Source organism: Callithrix jacchus, chromosome 18 (genome assembly GCF_049354715.1).
Source record: "Callithrix jacchus isolate 240 chromosome 18, calJac240_pri, whole genome shotgun sequence".
Lineage (NCBI taxonomy): Eukaryota > Metazoa > Chordata > Mammalia > Primates > Cebidae > Callithrix > Callithrix jacchus.
The window spans coordinates 12,631,832-12,653,449 of NC_133519.1; the positions used below are offsets into that span (position 1 = coordinate 12,631,832).

The 21,618-nt window shown below is 44.8% G+C and overlaps 3 protein-coding genes and 1 pseudogene across 19 annotated transcripts in view; 2 read left to right on the forward strand and 2 right to left on the reverse strand.

The window, feature by feature from the left end:
* The window catches only part of LOC103788982 (uncharacterized), an 870,763-nt gene that overhangs the window by 267,857 nt on the left and 581,288 nt on the right, over positions 1–21,618 (reverse strand). The gene's annotated exons all lie outside the window — the stretch shown is intronic.
* On the reverse strand, positions 1,504–8,490 carry LOC128930154 (cyclic GMP-AMP synthase pseudogene; annotated as a pseudogene). Its single transcript, XR_013529198.1, has 2 exons — positions 6,649–8,490; positions 1,504–1,754 (listed from the first exon to the last, which is right to left on the reverse strand). The product of XR_013529198.1 is annotated as a cyclic GMP-AMP synthase pseudogene (transcript).
* On the forward strand, positions 3,877–5,713 carry LOC103788991 (uncharacterized). The gene is made up of 2 exons (XM_008984412.5): positions 3,877–3,927; positions 5,067–5,713. Exon 2 carries the CDS (start codon positions 5,089–5,091, stop codon positions 5,419–5,421), a length of 333 nt encoding a protein of 110 aa, XP_008982660.3. The 5' UTR covers positions 3,877–3,927; positions 5,067–5,088; the 3' UTR covers positions 5,422–5,713.
* The window catches only part of LOC103791179 (uncharacterized), a 36,208-nt gene continuing 30,504 nt past the window's right edge, over positions 15,915–21,618 (forward strand). For 9 of the 14 annotated variants that reach the window (XM_078355291.1, XM_078355293.1, XM_078355284.1 and 6 more), the window contains exons 1-2: positions 15,915–16,191; positions 20,947–21,217. The gene's annotated coding sequence lies outside the window, so the exon portion shown is untranslated. Of the gene's footprint in view, positions 16,790–20,946; positions 21,218–21,618 lie in introns of those variants that run through there. The other 5 variants (XM_078355292.1, XM_078355297.1, XM_078355285.1 and 2 more) reach the window with 4 other exon arrangements.

Here is a 21,618-nt window from a genome sequence, read left to right on the forward strand (position 1 = left end):
GAGAGGTCTTGACTTAGGCAATTTTTTGGCACTCAGTTCCCCCATCTATAAAATGTAGCTCAAAATATGTCCACCTGTCGGATCACACTGAGGATTAAATGACATAAGCTATTTAAAATACTTAACACTTTGTATATTATAAAACACTAAAAATATATTTGCTTCTGGCAGCGAAATATTCACCTTGAGAAAAGGGAAATGATTGGCTTGGGGAACAGCCTGTTTGATGAAGGAGGTGGGCCACAAGAGTGGCAAGCCTAGGCCAACGCAGATGCTGAATGAGCCACAGAGACGCACATGTAGGAATGAATGTGGTCAGCAGGGGCAGGCAGGAAGCTTCAAGAAGGAGGAATTGAAGCGGTGGTGGGATATGGAATAGTAGAGAGGACAGGGATGGGATGAATTGGAAAAATGCCTTAAGCAAAACACTGAGTCTAGAGGAAGTATAAGATATGGGGAAGGAAGCCCAGATACCAAAGTGAAGGTGGGGTTGAGCACAGCAAGGTCAGCAGCCATCACAGACGGTCATCAGTGTATTGACACCATCAGCACAGCTCCTTAGCTCAGCCAGAGGGAGTGGAAACACCAGAGAGGGGAGGCTTTGCAGTCAATCGGAAATACTATTTAGGCTTGAGTCGGAATTGGGTCCTTAGTCACTGAAAGGTGTCCTTCCTTGACCTGGCAGAATGTGAACTCTGGATTGAGCAATAATTAATTAATCAGTCATTTCCACAGCATTTCATCAGCATTCTTCAGAGGTTTGTTTGGTGATAAATCCAGGAGGTGTCTCCAGTGTCCAGTGGGTATAGTCTTAATCCTGTACCAGAGTGAGGTTTCTCATCCTCAGCACCACTGACCATTTGGGCAAGATAATTCTTTCTTAGGGAAGGCCTATTCTGTGATTTGAAAGATGCTTAGCAGCATCCCTGGCTTCTACCCACTAGATGACAGGAGCTGTGATGATCAAACACTTATCCAGATTGTCCAGTGTCCTCTTTTGAGGTGTGGTAGTCAGGTTGGGAGGGTACAAAATCCACCCTTAACCCCACCCCATTGAGAACCACTGAGTTAGAGGAAAGGCCTAGGCTTTGTCCTCAGGGCCCTCCCAAGCCAGCAGTGATCACCCTTTCCCCTTGCCTTCATCCCAAGAACCTCCAGTTCATTAAAAATAAAAAGTCTCTATAAGGCAGGAATACATGCAAATACGAGCGAGCAGTTACACTTTAAGGATATGCAGAAGGTTTTAATTTTTCCCCAAGGGATCTGTATACTGACTATGGAAGAGTAGATTATCATGGCTATTATGGCAATTGTGAGTAGATGATCTGTGCCAGTCGTTGTAATCATTATTTGGCAAACTTGTCCAAAAGCTGAGAACACTCACTTTCTAACCTTCCTACTTAGTTGCCATGGAGCGCTAGTGGCAACCCGAAAAACGTATAAGCAGGAAATTCCATTGTCTCAAAAAAGTATAACACAAAGAGGAATGATTTGTATTGATGATTAATTAATGAGTTTAATGGGTAAAAGAAGAAAGAGACGAAAATGTACAATGGCCCTTGGGAGGGCTTCAAGAGCATGCCCACAGCTGCTCTTCCACGTGTCCACAGCTGCTCTTCCATTGACCACGGCTGCTCTTCCACGTGCCCATGGATGCTCTTCCACGTGCCCACAGATGCTCTTCAGGTGTCCATAGATGCTCTTCCAGGTGCCCATGGCTGCTATTCTGGGTTCCCACTGATACAGGAGACTAGCTGAGAATAAATAAAAAAAAACACACCTATAGAAATACATTTTGAATTAGGGCTGGAGGTATGATTAGGAGTGGGGAAAATCTTGGGGTATCAATTAAAAATGGGGAGAATCTGAAGCTTGTTCAACTCTGAGAATTTGAGCAGACAGACTGATAGAATGGTCTCTTAAACAAATTAGTGATTATTAGAGATAGATTGTTACTCCTGAAAAATGTGAGAGTTGTTTGTTCCTTGAACGACTCTTATCCTAGATCACTGGACACAGATGTGTTTTGAAATTTAGAACTTTTTTTTTAAGGAGGGTAACACAGTGAATCGAACTCATTAGTCACACTACAGGTATACTTCAAAATTGGCCATGTTCAGTCTCAATACCATGGAATTAGACCCAAGGATTGGACCACATGTTGGGCAGGCAATGACGGTTGGCAGTCCAGGACCACCTGCCATCCCTAAGGCTTCAGGGATTCTTTCCCTTGCGGAGGAAATTCATATTTTTACAACAGAACATAAGAATATTTACAGCAGGCTGAGCGCGGTGACTCACGCCTGTAATCCCAGCACTTTGGGAGGCCGAGGCAGGTGGATCACGAGGTCAAGAGAAAGAGAGCATCCTGGTTAACATGATGAACCTCTGTCTCTACTAAAAATACAAAAAAAATTAGCTGGGCATGGTGGCGCATGCCTGTAATCCCAGCTACTCAGGAGGCTGAGGCAGGAGAATTGTCTGAACCCAGGAGGCAGAGGTTGCAGTGAGCCGAGATTGCGCCATTGCACTCCAGCCTGGGTAACAAGAGTGAAACTCCATCTCAAATAAAAAAAAAAAAGAATATTTACAGCAAGGTGAAATGAGCTCACTGTCTGTTCAGGTCAGTTTTTTTATTTTTGCCACCATATGAATATTCTCAGCAATCACATACAAATCCAGCTTTTAGGGGTGCTGGAATTGGAAATTGTGACCATGAGGGTGTGGATATATAGTAATATTTGGTAATTATCAGCAATGGTATTTTCTCATCTCATTTCCTACTGCTGTGGCCGTCTGTATTAGTCTTTTCTCGTGCTGCTAATAAACACATACCCAAGACTGGGTAATTTATAAAGGAAAGAAGTCTAATTAACTCACAGTTCAACACGGCTGGGGAGGCCTCAGGAAACTTACAATCATGGTGGAAGGGGAAGCAAACACGTCCTTCTTCACATGGCGGCAGTAAGGGGAAGTGCTGAGCAAATTCTTTTTATGCTATAATTTGGGGCAGTATGCATCTCTTTAGTCCTCTTTTCTTATACCCACTCTGGATTCACCATCAGAAAGCCCAATTCACTGAGGTGTGTAGGAGGGAAAAAACGGTCTCTAGTTTTAACAAGATCCACCTAACTTCAAAGGCATCTGTGGCTTTCAAAATTCTCAAGGTCCATTACAATCTCAGGTAGCCTCTATTTCTCTTTGTGTCTGTCTGTCTCTATCTATCTGTCCATCTATCCATCCAGCCATTTTCTGGTTATAACCACATGCCACATACTCTCTCAGGTTACTTTCCCTTTGGCATGTTAATTAGTTTATAAATCCTGCCGAAAAGGTATTTCTCTTACTATCTCTATTTAAAATATCAGAAAGCCAATGACCAAACATATTGAATACTTTGCCAGGGTCCCCAAGGCCTCTTTTCTCAACTACTATGATGCACACACATGCACACGTGGGAGCAGACAAACCCTACAATGCAGACATGTGGATTTTTAACCAAGCTATCTAGAGCCAAAAGTCTAGATGAATAGTTAGTATCTAGGATGGAAGGAAAAAGTTGTTTGAGCAGAATTCTTAAGTGTGAATACAAGACTACGAAGAGAGCCGTCTTCATAGGAAATAGGCCACTGAAGACTCCAGGAACCACAATGTCCATTTCATCTACCACAAGCCCCCATTTCCACCAAGCTCTTTCCTAGCGGGGAGCAGCTTCCTGAACACCCATGAAGGAAGGTATGTGCAGAACTGCCAGTCACCACCTGTCACAGGACCAACGTGGGTGTCAGGAGGCAGGTTCTCTCGTGCCCAGGCCCTGTCTCACTGCTGGAGGCAGAGCCCAGGCCAGGATAAAAGGGCTCTGGGCCAGAGCACCCCATCCACTCACCTCCTGAGGTGCTGAAGAACCCCGTGCTGCCTGTGATCCTGGTAAGTGTCCCCTGGGAAAAGGAGCAGGGGCTTCCATAGAGGGATGCTCAGACAGGAGGGAACAGAAAGTCAGGCCAGGCAGGAGGAGAGGCTGGGAAGAGCCTCAGGGGCCTGGAATTGTGATTAACAAGAAATGGGGTGGAGGCAGAAATCAGAAAGAGGAGGTAGAGGGGTGGGTGAAGTGAGAGAGATTAAGAGCAACCGGTAGAATCTGTAAGGCTGTATGACACAGATTCAGAGGAACCAAATTGTTTTCAGTTGCTTAGTACGTTTCTCTGGTTTCAGAGAACAAATACATTGGCCACTAGATTATGCTGGAGTGGGTTGCATAGTGGGAATATAATTTTGGAGATAGGGACACACTCATTTTCATAAAAGACTTGCTGAAAACACTGCTACTTAGAGGAAGAAAGGATCAGAGATAACTGTGGATCTTGTTAGATGCCAACCAGATCTGAAGCAGAAAACGGAGTGCACACTGGAGCTCAGAAACCATGTGACAGTGCCTGGGGACAGGCCTGGGAAGGCAGCATGTGCTAGAGAGCAGAGCCTGGGTTGGGAGCCAGGGGACCCAGGAACAACTGTGACATGCTACCGAATAACTAGGCCGGTAAAGTCACCTCTTTTGGCTTTAGTTTATTTATATATTGAGTTGGTTGAAACAAATGGACTCCAACATCCTTTGCAGTTACGGTTTCCTATATTCCTGCAAACTGAAATCTGTCAGTTCCTCTGAGAGAAACCCCTTTTGATTTTTCCTGAAAGAGGTTTTCATCTCTAAACTTGTCGCAACATTGAACATCTTCAGAATTCATGGAGATGTGGTAGAATAAATGCTGGCCTGGAGCCAGTTTATCTCCTGGCCTTCTCTCCCACACTTAGGAGGTTTAATGACCAGAAACTTTATTTACATATTTGGAGATTATAGATTGCTCGAGAATGTCTCAAATAAGATTTGAAAGGAGACCCCATGAATGAAAGCACTTGGTAAACCCTGAGAGTGATAAAACCATTGCAGGTGATTTTCCTGTTTGATACAAGGCTTTGAAAATGAAAGGTCTAGAAATAATGCGTAAAGGACAAGAACAGGCAGGGGTGGCCTCTGCCTCCGTCTAACTTACCTTCTGACTCTCCTTCAGCTCCTGAACACTCGCTGCCAAGATGTCCTGCCAGCAGAGCCAGCAGCAGTGCCAGCCCCCTCCCAAGTGCACCCCCAAGTGTCCTCCTAAATGCCCTGCCCCTAAATGCCCCCCAAAGTGTCCCCCTAAGTGCCCTCCAGTGTCTTCCTGCTGCAGTGTCAGCTCTGGGGGCTGCTGTGGCTCCAGCTCTGGGGGCTGCTGCAGTTCTGGGGGAGGTGGCTGCTGCCTGAGCCACCACAGGCGCCGCAGGTCCCACCGCCACAGGCCCCAGAGCTCTGACTGCTGCAGCCAGCCCTCAGGGGGCTCCAGCTGCTGCGGAGGGGGCAGTGGCCAGCACTCTGGAGGCTGCTGTTGAACTGGATCCTGAGCCTAAAAGAGCACATTTCAAGCCATGAAAGGGGCAACTTCATCTTCCTTGGGCTCGGCTGTGTTGCTGGGACATTTTAGAAAGACTTCAAACTCTGTCCTGGACGATTCCTCTGACCTAGAATCCAGAAATCTGTCCTCTCACAAAAATCCATCTTCTGACCTCTGATTCCATCTGTGCACCTGGCCTGGGAACACCCAATAGAAGGCCTTGCCTCATTCCCCTGATTTCCTTGGCAATCCCCATTGTGCACGAAACAATAAAACAAATGATCCGCTCATCAACTTGTTCTAGACTGCATTACTGTTGCTTGTAAATGTGCCGCGAGGGATAGCATGTCTGATCTCAGCTCCATCCCCTGGTTATTGGGCCTTGAAGCAGCATGGCTTGCTTAACTCCTTCAGCCCCTGGTCCTTACTAGAGCTGACCCCTGCCCCTCGGTGCCTCGGACAGGTTCAAGTCAGGAAAAAGAATGATGATATTTAGATTTACATTAACAGACCGAAGTTTGTATAAAGAATTGCTTACTTGGCATCAGAGAACTGACAAGACCAATGCAGGACAAAGAGGGTTCGTGGAGGCGGTCACTGTCATTGCCACCATGCCGCCAACAGTAGGGGAAGGGAATGTCTTGAAATTATCAAAATGTAGAAGCTTGGAGCAGTGGCCCATGAATTGAAACTCAGGCCTCTAGGAAAGGGGCCCTTCTCATGGGTGCAGGGGTCTCTGAGCTCAGAGGAGGGGCCCTGTGAGTCTGGACTTATGCTTCTGAGGAGGGACACAGCTGGTGCTGGTCCTAGGGTCTCCATGAGAACCCAACAAGGTTGGTTTTGTGAGTGGAAAAAACTTCACACTGGAACCACTGTTGCTAAAATTGCTCCTGCTGGGGTGAGAAGTCATGTTGGGGTGACTTGGAGAACTCTACAGGAATCTAAGGAAGCCTGTTCCTTGTCCCTCTGCCAGCCTCCAAGTCTTCTCTAGCTTCCCCTACTGGCAGAGACTTCAGGAAACAGCCAGCAAAGAGAAACGGGATTGACAATCCCAAACCTCCATCGTAAGGCCAGAGGAGGAAGGGAGGACTGAAGTGGAGCGATGATGTCTTAATAACCAGCATGCTGAAGCAGGCAGGGAGACAGACATATCCTACTCAGCCATCAACCTCCTTCTTCCTGATATCCTCCCTCTCTCCCCAGCTAGTCTCCCAAAGAATTTTACCTTGTGCCTCTTTAAGCAAACATAACGAAATGACTCCATGTAGCTTATACTTTAAAAATGCAGACTGCTCTAGTACAAATAAACCTTGAAGCTCACTTCTGCAAATGGGCGTCAAAGTGTTTCTGTTCTTGCCACTGCCCATACAAATGGAGTCATACATTATAGACACACACACGTGCAAACACACATGCACCAATGTTCATCCCAGGTGTCAAGAGCTTGGAAACGATGTCCAAGTCTGTGAAAGACACCGCCTCTGCGCCTCTGGAAGTCCTTTTTTTGGTGATAATATTGGCATGTAATAATGTGTAACTGCCAGAACACAAGTGGCCACAGAACTGCATGCACATTTTATCCTTGCAGAATCTTCCAAGTAGCTTTGGTTAACGCAATGTACAGATGAGCAAATGGGTTCAGAAAGCATCATCACTAGCTCAAGTTCACACAGCTAGTAGAAGGAGCCTGAGGATTCAGAACCAGGGCAGTCTGACTCCAAGGCCACTGCTGCTTTTCTTTATTAAAAAAAAAAAAAGATCAAATTCAAATCCGGATTGCTAGACATTTTAAAACTGAGTATTTGATATTAATACTACAACTATGCCCTTTTCAAGTCTGTCTGTCACCAAACTCCCATCTTGTAACCTGTTTTGCCTGATGGCTCTTGAAATGGCAACAGCATTGGTTGGCTGTTGACCTTATACTGCCTGAGCATGTAACATGAACAAGTCTTTGATGTCTTCTTTAAGTTAATGTTAATATTTAAAATACCTTGGAAACTATTTCCTTCCTTTGCATGCTTGGGTACAAGGTAAAATGGCTTTCCTCTTAGCTCCCTCTTAACTTTTGCTGAAAGCCAGTTTTTGATGGGTAGGCCTTCCTGGGTGCTAGCAGACCAGCTACTTTTTGATTCCAAAGCCAGGAGTATATCCACAGATATTTCTTTTCTAATAAGAAGTGTTACAGCAGGGCTCCCTCTTCTTTTTTTCTCCACGATGACGTCTGTATCTTGCATGTTTTAAATTTCTTCCTTAATGATTTTCCTAAACTTAGCATCTTAGAAGCTGATAATATTTCATCTTCTAAAAATTGTCTCAGGGATTTTCCTTCGGATTTCTTTTGAATTTCACAAAGTAATATGCACCAGTGTTGGAATATTCTTCTAGTTGAATTCTGGGGAGTTCCAGTTTAAACATGACATCGGATTCATTAGGTGCAGAAATCTTCACGCGCTCATAGCAGCTCCGGGTGCCGCCTCTGCGCAGCAGGTGGTCCACAACGCTGTTCACCAGCTTGGCCGCCTTGGAGACATCGTCGCGACTGAGCCTTAACTTCTCTAAAACCGCCCGGAGCTTCCAGGTCCGCGGCGCCGACTCCCTTCGGCCGAGGATGGGGCCCGAGACCCGCAGGCCGGGGCTTGGCAAGTCCCAGGGCCCGGGCGGGGGTCTGGGCTCCGCAGAGCAGCGCGCACCCGTCGGGCGGCGAGAACCAGCTCTGGAAAAAGCCGGCTCGGGAGCCGCGGGAGGCTCCCGCCCCTCCGCCCCAGAGGCGCTGGTGGCGTCTGAGAGCCGCGCGTCCTCGGCGGGCTGAGGGGCCTACTTGCGGCGGGCCCCCAGCTCACGGGCTGGCGGCCTCTCCTGGGTGTCCTGGGCGCCCTTCTTCTCCCCGGATCCCGATTCCCCCGCGGGGCCGAACTTTCCCGCGTTGGGCCGGGCGGCCTCGGGAGCAGCCAGAGACTCGTTTGGGTCCCTCGGGGCGCCCCTGGCACTTGGCGCAGAAGCCTCGGGAGCGGTTGGCTCGGGGCTCCGAAGCTCTCCGCGTGGCCTTCCCGTGTCGAGGCTGCATGGCTGGTGCTTTCTGTTCACCGAAAAAAGAATCAGCTTCTGGAAGTCCTTCTGATTGTCTGGCCTGAGGTTTGGATGAACATCAATCAGCCTCCTCCATTTCCAGGAAGCTTCCCTAATATTTCCTCTACTGCCACACTATTTTAACACTACAATCCTCCAATATTAGTGTTCTCAGGTTATCCTCTCTCCTGTCATGCCCTCTTGTGTCTTCTCCCACTGGGACTACCCAGATGTACTTCCTCTTTCCCCATCTGGCATGGAGTCTCTGAAGAAAAGGTAGTTTGAATCCTATAAACTGCAACCCCTGTACTACCAGGCCTCTCTGCATTAGGATGAAGGATACTGAATAGGCCCTGGGTAAGGACTTCCTAAGTTCAGGGATATGGGTATTACACCATCCTGGGGGACTTCTGAGGAGAAGGGCTGGGCCTCTCTCATCCTGTGGCTCCCTAAGGCAGGGGAACCTGTGCTTTCACTGAAGAAGGCCTCCTCCAGGGAGGAGAGGACATCTCACAGTACTCCTGCTAAAAGTGACAACATTTCTATCTCTTTCCTTCTTTTTCCAAGTTCCAAGGACCAGAGGTATTTAGACAGGGACTGACAGATGCTTCAAGGTCAGGAGCTCCTTACATACAAGGACATCAGTTCTCTGCAAGGTCCCTGTAAGTCTTACCTTCTTCCTTGGCTCTCTGATGAGTCCAGAAACCAGTATCAAGCAGTGGGGCTGGACTTCATTTCTTCTCTGCTTTCCACATGTGGGAACTGCTAAAAGGTAAACTGAGGTGCAATACAATTTTAAAGAGTTTATTTGAGCAAACAGCAATTCATGAATTTGGCAGTTCCAGCCCAAAAGTGGTTTGAAGGGTCTGTCAAAAGAACAGAAGGGGAAAGCTTGTATAAAGAAAACACAAAAGTGAAGAAAATATTTGGTTGGTTGCCATGACACCATTTTCTTACTCAGTATATCCTGCTGAAAGCCCCTAGTTGCATAATTATGAGGTAGCTGATGGCTTCTGATTGCCTAGTTTTAAGCATATTTTTTTTTTAATATAGGCATTTACAAGAAATAGCCCAAGTTATATTTCCCTTATGTTTGGAGATCCAGCGAAGTTGAGGTCATTTATGGGGCTTAACTGGCTTTGCCTGCCCAGGGACTCTTCAGGCCTGGTGTCCATTTGAATTTACTTTAACAAGACCCTCCTGTTCACGCACACACAACGCCCCACAATCGCCACTAAGTTTGAGACCAGGATCTTGACACAGTGCAAGCAGCATGAGAGGATCCAGAATGCCCTCTCGGAGCCCCTCCTCCCACGTTAGACACTCAGACCAGTGGCAGAGGAGTGCCACCATCCTGGGCTGCTGGGGGAAAGGCAATCTCCTCAGCCATCTTGGTGACTCCCATTTGCTCATTCCTTGAAGAACTCTAAGTCTATCGTTCTGTGTTCTGATGAATGGGTAATATTACAAGAACCATCCGTGACTGAGCAATGTCAGTATGCCAGGCACTGTGTGCTCACAGTAACCTATTCATCCTTGAAATTGCTGTGAAGCAGGTCCATTTTTAGCCTCAGTTTGAAAATCAGAGATTCAGGTCCAGAGAGTTAAATGCACATATCTTTTCAAGATACTTGCCACAGTTACCTATGTCAGAACCATCCCTCTCATCTGCTCACTGAACGCAGGACAGATGGCCAGAAAGTGGACTCCTGTGGTGGTATCTGTTGGGTCGTGTTGTGGACCTTCCCCAGAAAGACAGACACTGTTCAGGATCCCGACAAGATGGCCCTATCATAGTCCTTTGAGAATTCCCTGTCCATCCCTAGCTTCCCAAAACTTAGGAAAACTCCTTATCTCCACAGGTCTCCAAGTGATGATGAAAGGAGCTGTTTTGAAGGCCTTATGATTTTTTGTACAATAAACACCCAAGTGCAAGGAAAATACCTTCATCTTGGACACATATGATGAGAGGAAATGGAGTGTCGTAAATAGCCAGGAGACCCTTTTGTGTGAAGAGAATTTAAAATATGTTAGCATATAGATCCATGGAGAAAGGATGGCTTATTTAGTAACTCGAATGGAGGGAAAATAAAAAAACAAGTTATATGCTTTAACAAAATGATTTTCAGGAGGATTAAAGAGCTAATTTTTAAAACTGAATCACAAAGTAGAACGCACAATGGAAAAATATATTTTATGCACAAAAGAAACAGAACAAATGTTAGTGAGAAATTTTGATAGATCTAATACCATCAAAATAAACTTTTCAGTACCTCCAAAATCGTATGAAAGAAACAAACTAGAAAGTCATAACACTATATATAAAATATTCAATAAATGTTTACTAAAAGCCTAAAATATTCTAGGAGTTTATTTAGACAGTTGAGGTATACTTGAGAGCAAATAGAAAAAAGATGCCTAAACACATAGATTTGATTTTATTGAAAGGTTTTCAGTGAGTACTGTTGCAGAATTTTTGTATAATAAAATATGACAAATGTCTTGTCAGGCACTCCATCTTTGCCAATTTGATATAAATAAATGAATTGGATAAACACCCTACATCAGAAAAAGACAAAATGTTTCATTTTCTTTTTAATAATTAAAAGGGCATGTATACAATTTTATATATATACATTTTAAAGTCAGTGTTGTAAATTACATTTTAAATTAAATTATTGAATTAAAAGTTAAAATTGAAAGTTAAAATTAAAAAGTTCTTATTTAATTTAAAGTTTTAGTTAAAATATTTATAACTGTTATTTAAAGAGTATAAATATTTGTTTAATAAATAATTCCTTGCAAATTGCCCAACTAAGAGTTAAACAATTTTATACATTTGATGCCTATCTTCTCCCTCCCATTTGGAGGAATATCCTGAGTTTGGGGTTAAGTATTACTATGCATTTCTTTAAACTTTTTTTTTTGAGATGGAGTTTCGCTCTTGTTACCCAGGCTAGAGTGCAATGGCGCAATCTCGGCTTACCACACACAACCTCCACCTCCTGGGTTCAGGCAATTCTCCTGCCTCAGCCTCCCGATTAGCTGGGATTACAGGCATGCACCACCATGCCCAGCTAATTTTTTGTATTTTTAGTAGAGACAGGGTTTCACCATGCTGACCAGGATGGTCTCGATCTCTTGACCTTGTGATCCACCCACCTCGGCCTCCCAAAGTGCTGGGATTACAGGTGTGAGCCACTGCGCCCGGCTAAACTTCTTTTACATTATAAGTTTCCTTAAAATATGCAGTTTAGTTTACCTGTTTTCAACACAAATATTACATACTTGATGCACTGTTATGCAAATTTGCTTTCCTATCCCAGAATCATTTGTGAGATATTCCTGTTGATCGGTTTAGCTCAGTGCATTTCTTACTGCTATGTAATATTTCACCTTACAACCACACTACAACATATTTAAACAATCTCTTTTTAATGAATATTTATATTGTTTCTAATTATCTTGCAATTCCAAATGATGCCACTATTTAAAATTCTCTATTATCTATGCCTATGCAAGTCACTCTAGGAAATGTGCTGAGGGATCACACAGCTGAATTGTGGATAAGCTTGTCTTTAACCTTACAATATACTGTCACATTGGCCTGCAGCTCACACCCCCTCAATCAGTGTAAGAGTGCCTGCCTGTTGCTTCACATGCTGGCAATACTGCGTGACATTAGATGTTTATATAATTGTCCAATGATGAGTGTGAAATAGTTTCTCACGTTGTCATGGGATCTATTTTCCTGAGTATGTGATTCATTAAAAACATGCTTGTTACATGTAACGTGCATTTTTCTGTTAAATAGCATCTTCAAATTTTTTACCTTCTGTTATTTTCAGAGATATAAGAATATTGGTCTTGTATTCTGAAAACTTACTGAACTCTTATTATTTCTAACTTACTGTGAACATTCTTATGCACATATTCTTTCCTTAGCATTCCTTTATTTCCTTAGGTGAAATTCCTAGATGTTCAAACACTGTAAAAGAGTATGTTCATTTTAAATTTTAATTCATTTATACACTGTCAAGTATGTGTTGAATGAATTAATCATCGCATTGTCAGGAAGGATAATTATGGCAATTTATTTTCACACTAATAAAGCATGAGTGCTTGATTCCACAAATCCTCTCCAACCCTGCATTTTTATTAGGTAATATATCTTTGCCAATCTGATATCAATAAATAAACTAGATAGACAACCTACATCAGAAAAACTCATATGTCCTTTTTTTTTCATTTTTGATTATTAGTCACATTGAACATACTTTTAACTTGTTTTTGCCATTTGTGTTTCTTTCCTAGTATTTGGGTTGCCTGTTCATGGCCTTTGAGTGTTCTTTTTATTGGCATATTCGCATTTTTCCTATGAAATCGTAAGGACTATCTTTCTATATTCCTAGCAAATGCATTGTCATTTCCCCCAAATGATGATTTTTCTTTCTGTTTTATTTGTGGTGCTATTTGCTATGTAGATTTCTAGGTTTTAAAATGCATGTACTGATTTTTCTTTTATATTTCCTTTTCCATTTTTCACTTGGAATAATTTTCTTTATCAATGAATTAGAAACCATAAATATCTTCATCTAAATGTGCATTAAAAGTAATTTATAATACAAAATAAAGGTTTGAAAAAAGGGGGAACAAACTAAAAATTGCTAATGCACAAGATTCCTCTCTAGAAGGTACGTAGGGTCCAGGGAACAGAGTGAAATCCATGCAGTTAGAATTACTCCCCGTGGGTCTCACTGATGTTTCCTCTCATCTGCTGAGATTATAAGAGAACATAAAAGACAGATACCCTTAATGAAAACATAACCCCGGAAAGCTAATCACTTGTCAGTATATATTTGTTCCATTGAGATGACACCCAATCAATTTAAGTCTAATAGCCAAGGCTTAGCAATGAGTCCTCGTAATACTACAACCATGCTGCAGATTTATCACCAAACCCAACTCAGAGTAATTGATGTCGGGTGCTGCCCTTCCTGGAGACAGAGGCATGGGTCAGTGGCATGTCAGCCACACCATACCAGGAATTAGTCAGCTGGGCATATGAGTAGTACTTCCTGTGTAAGCCAAGGAATCAATACCCTGACCTCTCCTTCAATAACAAAGCCTTTTGGGACAACCTAAGAACAAGCGTCATCTTTGAGTAATCCAGAGGCATCTTTCCAAGGGATATGGCCCGCACTTATTGCTGCGCATGTCTTAGGGTCAATCTCATATGGAATGATCTTGAGTCAGATGGAAAAGCAATTTGCAAGCCCTCAGGTGCTATGATCTGATGAAATGACTATATGCATATCCTTGCCCTAAGTGCGGACAGGAGACAAAAACATTACATCCGGACAAAATAGTCAGTCTCGTTTCAGAGATGTGTCACAGAAAGCAAAACACAGGTAAGACAAGAGGTAGTCTGTTCAAAGTAGAGTTTACTGGCCAAGTCAGCCAAAGAGGATTTTTTCTCTGAAAAAGCAAAGCAGTTGGCCAGGCACAGTGGCTCACACTTTGGGAGGCTGAGGTGGGAGGATTCCTTGAGGCCAGGAGTTTAAGAACAGCCTGGCCAACATAATGAGACTCCAGCTTTACAAAAAAATTAAAAATTACCTGGGCATGATGGTGGGTGCCTGCAGTCCCAGCAGGAGTTCAAAGCTACAGTGAGCCCTGATTTACACTATGGCACTCCAGTCTGGGTGACAGAGCAGGACACTGTCTCAAAAAAAAGAAAAAACAACGTGTAGAAACAGAATAAGATCACATCACATAAGTCCTTTAATGTGATGGGTAGGAATTTAGGCTTTATCATGAATCAGCGAAAGCCTTTGAAAAGACTTATTCAATGGTAGCATAACTACATACACTTTCATCCAAACTTGAGATCAAAAGGAAGGCTTATGATAATATACGCTGAGACAAAGGCATAATCCCAAACTGTTGCTGGCAAACTGGGATGTTTGGTCACTCAATGTCACAGGCAATTATTTCTAGAAGAGTTCTAATGAAGAAGAGCTAGAGAGAGAAACCAAGAAGATGAGAGGCAGAAAAAAAGCTAAGAAAATATTTGCACACACACAGAGTCACTGTAAAATATATGATGTATATGCATGTTTACATAAACACACACGTTTAGTCTACATATTATTTGCATATCCCAATACACATGCACAAACATATTTATATTTTGCACCTACTTGTGAACTAGCTTTGCTCTTTCACTTATGACCTATATGTTACTATGTTGTATCAGCCGGAGCACAGAAAGTCAACACCAAGACAAAAGTATGCCAAATTGCAGGGTTTATTGCTGGCGACCACGGAGGACTCACGTCTCTCCAACCCGTGGCAGAGAAAGAAGGGTGACAAGACATTTTGTATAGTGGCAAAACCACCTTGGGAGTGGGGGTGAAGAGTGGAGATCAGAATGAAAGCTTTCAATACCTCCTAGGCTGAGAGGAGGGTGAGGGGGGCTCCAGACATTCCAAGGGCCAGGGGACTTTTGTCATTCCGATTGCCACTTAAGAGGTTTGCAGAAGTTAAGATAAACATTAGTTTATACATTATTTGGACAGGTGTGGGGTCCACAGATTTTTCAGTTGCTTGGCGCCAGGATGGAATTATCTGGGGGTGCTTACTCTGGTCAGTACTGGTAAACAAAGGCCAGCAATTCTGGCAGTTACAGATAAGAAAAAGTATGCAGCTTTACCTCTTTGCATTTTGCGAGGTAAACTTTACAGAAGCCAAGGTTAGCAGTCATTGTGAGGAGAATGGAAACAGTTTTGTCCTTTATAAAATGGCCTTGTACAGGTTCTAACTCTAGGCTAGCGATATCACAACTAATGCATTATATTTTCCCAGGCCATGGACAATTTTTTATGTTCCCCCATATTTCTGACCGGAAAGAGAGGGGTTTTCCTCACCTGTTTGTTCCAGTTTAGTATACCTCCTTCTAATTCATGAGTTAGTTTTATGTTGGGAAGGTCCACCATATTGTTGTACACAAACCACACAGTCTTGGAACAGACAGGAACACCTGCCCTTCCACTTCATCTACTGAAAATAGAGGGAAAGAAAACCCTTTTCCTGCGGAGACAACACAGGGAAACCTAGGAGGGAGGAGGGAGCTGCTGAGGTGCAAATGCTCCTAGAGGTGCAAATGCTCCAAGACCTGCAGTCCTAAGAGCGGGTTCGCTCGGGCCCCCCGGGGGGTGTGTTTCCGGCCTCTTTAACCTGCTAGGGGCGGTTCCAGTCGCCAGGAAATCAGCGTTTTTCAGTATTCCGGGCTGGTGCTTTGAAAGAGAGGCGGAGGGGAGAGAGGGATTTCCCCTTTCTTGCCTCACTGGTCCATCCCCCAGGGGCCCCTAACAAGGTTGTGCCGTTGAAGTAAAGGGGCCCTTTAAGGCCCGCGCCTGCGCTTTGGGCCCTCAGCAGGGCGACCTGGAGGAGCCCGCGGGCTGCGGGAGGGGCCGGGCGGCGGTTGAGACGGCGGTGCCCGGAAAGCGTAGGTGCGGGTCCCCGGGCGCTGGAGTTTCTGAGTGAGCGCGATGCTTTTGTCAACGGCAGAAGGGCGACCTGCGGAGCCAGGAGCAGGCGGGGGCGCTGCCGGGCGGCGGCCATCTCCACGGGAAGTTAACGTTTCCGGTGAAATCCTTCCAGCGGTTCCGAGGTGAGGACGCCAAGCCTGACCCCGGTGAGTCCGGGCCGAGTGGGTGCACGGCAGGGTCGCGGCGCGTCTGGCGGGGGCCCAGCAAGTGTTGCCGCGCGAGCGGGGCGGGCGCCCGGGCCAGTTTCCTGCGCTCGATTCTTCTCCCGCCGCTGGCGCCCGCCCTCCTCTCGCGGGCGCGGGGTAAGAAACTCGCGGGGTGTCTTCCTGTGGCATCGCAGCGGGGGCAGGGACGGAGCAGCTTCGCGGGCAGGTCCTCGTAAATCCTGTGGAGGACGCTGACCCTGCGCCCCAGCTTCGAGGCCAGAAATCGGTTCCCTCTGGGGACCTGCGGGGCGACAGCGCTCTGGCCTCTGACTTGCGAAGTTGCATCTTTACTGGCCCCCGGGATTCCGCGCCTGGCGCTGTCTCCAGGCTGGTGGCGGGCAAGTCATGTGTGCCAGGTCCAGGATGCGCTAGAGGAGCGTTTGAAGAAACTCAGCCTGGGCGCAGTGGCTCACGCCTGTAATCCCAATACTGTGGGAGGCCAAGGAAGTGTATCGCTTAAGCTGAGGAATTCCAGACCAGCCGTCACTGAGTCGCCGCAGGACTAGGGGCAAGCCTCAGAGTCACCGCAGCATTTCCAGTAGGTCGGATTGTGGTGCTGCTGTTTGCGATCCAAAGACCTGCTGTGATTTCCCTGTGTCTGTCTCTGTCTGTCTGTCTGTCTGTCTGTCTGTCTGTCTGTCTTTGGGGCTTCTTAGATGATCTCATTTGGCATCCTCTCACCCAGGAGTCAAGCAGGACTTTTGAAATGGTTTCCTCGCTTACCTGCTGTCTTTTGCTGGTAAAGCTGCTTCCGACAGGAAGTCTTTTCCTGCAGTGCCATCTTTTCTTCGGGTTACAGTGTTGTCCATCCTTTCTTTGCGGAAGGAATGACTCCCAGGGCTGGAGGAAGTTAAAGTGATCTGCTGGTAGCTTTTAATCTCTGATCTGACCTGTTATGCGTCAGTTGCTTTCTTTTTGTTTTTAAATTTTACTAGTAAAATTTCACCAGTGAACCTGAAGCCCTCTTTTTTTTGTATTCTAAAATGCTAGCTTTAAGATTTCTGAGAACTTTGTGTCAAAGAAATCTTTGAAAACTTACTGAAGTACACAGGAGAAGTTCACAATTTTAAAAGCGCAGGTGGTCTGGGAGCAGTGGATCACACCTGTAATCCCAGCACTTAGGGAGGTCAAGATGGTCAGACCACTTGAGCCCAGCATTTCCAGACCAGCCTGGGCAATATGGCAAAACCCCATGTCTACTAAAAATACAGAAATTAGCTTTGTGTGGTGGTGTGTGCCTGTAGTCCTAGCTACCCGGGAGGCTGAGGTGGGAGGATCACCAGAGCCCAAGGGGTTGAGATTGCAGTGAGCCTTGATCATGCCATTGCACTCTGGCCTGGATGGCAGAGGCTGGGCATGGTGGCTCATGCCTTTAATCCCAGCATTTTGGGAGGCCGAGGCAGGTGGATCACCTGAGGTCGGAAGTTTGAGAACAGCCGGGCCAACATGGTGAAACCCTGTCTCTTAAAAAAAAAAAAAAAAGTACAGGTAATGAATTTTTACTAAGTGAACCACCACAGATCAATAAATAGAACATTACTAGATTGGGGTATATATGTAGGAGTGGCATTGTTGGTTTTAGAGGTATATGAAGGATAAAACTTTAGTATGAGATATTGTTGAACATTTTCCCAAAGTGGTTGTACCATTTAGCAGGGAATATTCCGGTTACCCCACATCCTTGCTGATGCTTGTCAGTTCAAAATTATTTTGCCATTCTAGTAGAGGTACAGCAATATATCAGTGTGGTTTCATTTTGCATTTTCCTCGTATTGAGATTGAGTATTTTTTATTGTCAGTTATATGTCCTCTTTTGTGAAGTGCCTGTTCAATCTTTGTATCATTGATGTGCTTGTTTTTCTGTTGATTTGTAATACTTTATTCTGGATATGTGTCCTTTCTAGAATATATATGTATTGCATTTCTCTTTTTTCAAACTGTAGCCTACCTTTTCACTCTTTTAATGGTGTTTTTACATGAATGGAGATTCTCTAGTTGTTTTTTTTTTTCTTTTTGAGACAGGATCTCACTCTGTTGTCCAGGCTGGAGTGCAGTGGCAGAATCACAGCTCAGTGCGACCTGGACCTCCCAAGGCTGAGGTGATTCTCCTGCCTGAGCCCCCAAGTAGCTGGGACCTACAGGGGAGAACCATTATTCTCAGCTCTTTTTTGTATTTTTAGTAGAGATGAGGTTTTGCCACATTGTATAGGCTGGTCTGGAATTCCTCAGCTTAAGTGAAACACTTCCTTGCCTTCCAAAGTATTGGGATTACAGGCGTGAGCCACTGCACCCAGGCTGAGTTTCTTAATTTTAATAAAATTATACTTGATCAATCTTTTCCTTTATAGTGACTGCTTTTTGTGTCCTGTTTAAGAAATCAATGCCTAACATAAGAATATGAACACATCTGTGTTAGCCTTATAGCAATTTTATTTTAGTTTATGCATTTATTTTTCAGACAGGGTCTCACTCTGCTGCCCAGCCTGGAGTGTGGTGGCATGATCTCAGCTCACTGCAGCCTCTACCTGCTGGCTCAAGTGATCCTCTCACCTCAGCCTCCTGAGTAGCTGTGACTATAGGCATGTGCCACCGTTGTCTGGCTAATTTTTGTATTTTATGTAGAGATGACGATTCAACATGTTTCCCAGGTTGGTCTTGAACTTGGGCTCAAATAGTCTGCCTGCTTCAGCCTCCCAGAGTGCTGGGATTACAGGTGTGAGCCACTGCACCTGGTCCTGATTCACTTTTTACTACATGAATGTGACTGCTTGATCCAGCACCATGTATTGAAAAGACCATCCTTGCCCTTCTGTACTGTTGGGCACTTTTTTTCCATAAATTGGATGGCTGTATGATCATCTGATTTATGAAGTTAGTGTGTGTCTGTTTCTGGGCCAACCTGGGCAACATAGTGAGATCCCGTCTCTACAAAATAAAATAAAATAAAATAAAATAAATAAATGATTTGTAAAATGTGGGTAGAGCAGATGGAGTCATAGTTGGTAATTTATAAATGATTGTGAATTTCTTGGCTATATACAGGTGTTGGTAATTCAGATCTGTTGGACGTTCAGGCAAAATGTATTAAGTGAATTATATGGTGTTGAGAATGATTGCTAGATGTTCATTGTGTCTTGAATTAGATGTTATTTGGGCCTTAAAGAGCTACAGTTTTGACTCTTTTATTTATTTGTCTTTTTAAAATGTTTACAATCTTCCTGTCAAGGCAGTAACTCTTTTCTACTTAATTGTTCTTAAGTGTCCTTAATTACCAGGAAAACTTTAGGGATCATACCTAAACAAGTGTTAAGCCATTTAAAGGGCTGATGTGATGTGATGTAGACAATAGTATTCTACATAATAGTTTCAGGACTACATCTGTTAAATTGTTTCTTTTCCCTTAATTTTTTTTTCTCTTGAGACAGGGTCTGGCTGTGTCGCCCAGGCTGGAGTGCAGTGGTGCAGTGGTCTGATCATGGCTCACTAGCTTTGAGCTCTCAGGCTTAAGCAGTCCTCCCACCTCAGCCTCCTTAGTAGCTGGGACTACAGGCATGCACCACCAGGCCCGGCTCTTTTTTGATTTTTGTACACAGGGTCTTCCTTCCTATGGTGCCCAGACTGGTTTCAAACTCCTGGACTGAATGATCCTCCCACCTTGGCATCCCAAAGTGTTGGGTTACAGTTGTGAGCCATCACACCTGGCCATTTTAGTTTAATAATATCTATATATTTCTAGTTTAAAATATTTACTAAGATCTGTTATTTATGAATATGGTATTCATTATTGTTATGATTATTTTGCATGTGTTTAATTTCATTTTCAGTATAAGCTCTTGGAAATTGGAAATCTTATCCCTTATTCACTACTGTATTCTCAGTACTTGACCTTGCCTGGTATGAAACAGGATATTGAATGAATATTTGTTAGATGAATGAATGAATATACTGATACCACATTCAACAATTGTCCAAGTATCACAGCTTGCACCGTCTAACAAATCAAATAGCTTGTATAGAGCAGAGCCACAGTCAACCTGCCACAAAAGGAAATGTCAGTGAAAATCCACCTTTGTACGTGTAGCTGCTGAGATTCGGGGGCTTTTGTTACTGCAGCATGAACTAGCAAAGCTCAGTGAGACAGCAGATAGAATATCCATGTATAAATAGACCAGACAGAGCAGGAGATGAGCTCCAAAGATAGTTCAATCAGCATTAACTAACCACACCCACACTCTCCTCCTAACAGAGAGAAAGGATTCCTGTTCACTGAGATCTGCCTCAAATAGTACTTTGTGAAAAGTAAGCACTTTCTCTGGCTACTCAAGCAATCAGTCAGGACTCTTTTTCCTGCCCCCCAGGGTGGAGTGTGATGGTGCCATCATAGCTACTGTAACCTCTAACTCAAGGCTCAAGGAATCCTCCTGCCTCAGCCTCCAGAGTAGCTGAGACTACAAGTATGCGCCACCATGCTCGGCTGATTTTTAATTTTTTATTTTCAGAGACAGGGACTTACTGTGTTTCCCAGGCTGCTCAGGACTGTTGATTACATATGACAGAAACCACTCTAGTTCCCGCCCCCTTTCAATCTGCTCCTTTCTCCCTCTTCCCAGCCTTAATAAGTGGCGGTTCCATCCTTCAAGTTGCCCAAGTGCTGAATCTCAATGTTAACCTTGATTTCTGTCTATTATGTCATAGCCAATATGAAGGCAAAGCATGTCCAGACCCAGGCGAAGGTTCCTGCTGACCCAGGCTCTCACCGGCACGTTGTCCTTTACTGTCCTCCTGAGGGTGTCTGGAGCTTCAGTGCTGTGTGCTCTCGGGCTCCATGCTGGAGCACCACCGACTCCCGCTGTCCTGGACTTGCAGTGGACTCTCCGAGGCACTGATGTAGAATCTTCCCCATTCGCGGCACCAAGAGCAGCCTCACATGGTGTGGGCTGACATGAAGAGCTGCCAGATCCAACAGGTAAAAATCATGAGGTCAGAGAGTCCTCTCTCTATTATGACTCAAATACAAAAAGAAGATGCCATGGACCCTAAACATCGCAGCATGACCAGCGTGTGCCAGCACGACCTGCAGCGCGTGATCAGGTGGAAGTTATTTGACTTCAGGAGAGGACAGTGTTCTCTTCAGGCCTTTTCCTCAGTGGCTGGATCTGCGTTCCTCTCCTCTCTCTTCCCCTCTCACCCCCAGTCTCCATCCCCATTTCTCTCTCTCTTTCCACCCTGCTTTCTCCTCTTCAGCTTTCATGTTTCTCCCGTCCACCCGCATTTCCCAGGCTAAGGCCCCTGCACCATCCTGGGTGGGGAGATGTGTGTGGATTTAGGCGGTGCCCTCTAGATGTGTCCAGGATGGGGAAACGTGGC

Excerpts from the sequence above, each read along its gene's own strand:
- LOC103788991 (XM_008984412.5), top strand. The coding sequence starts at position 5,089 with ATGTCCTGCCAGCAGAGCCAGCAGCAGTGCCAGCCCCCTCCCAAGTGC.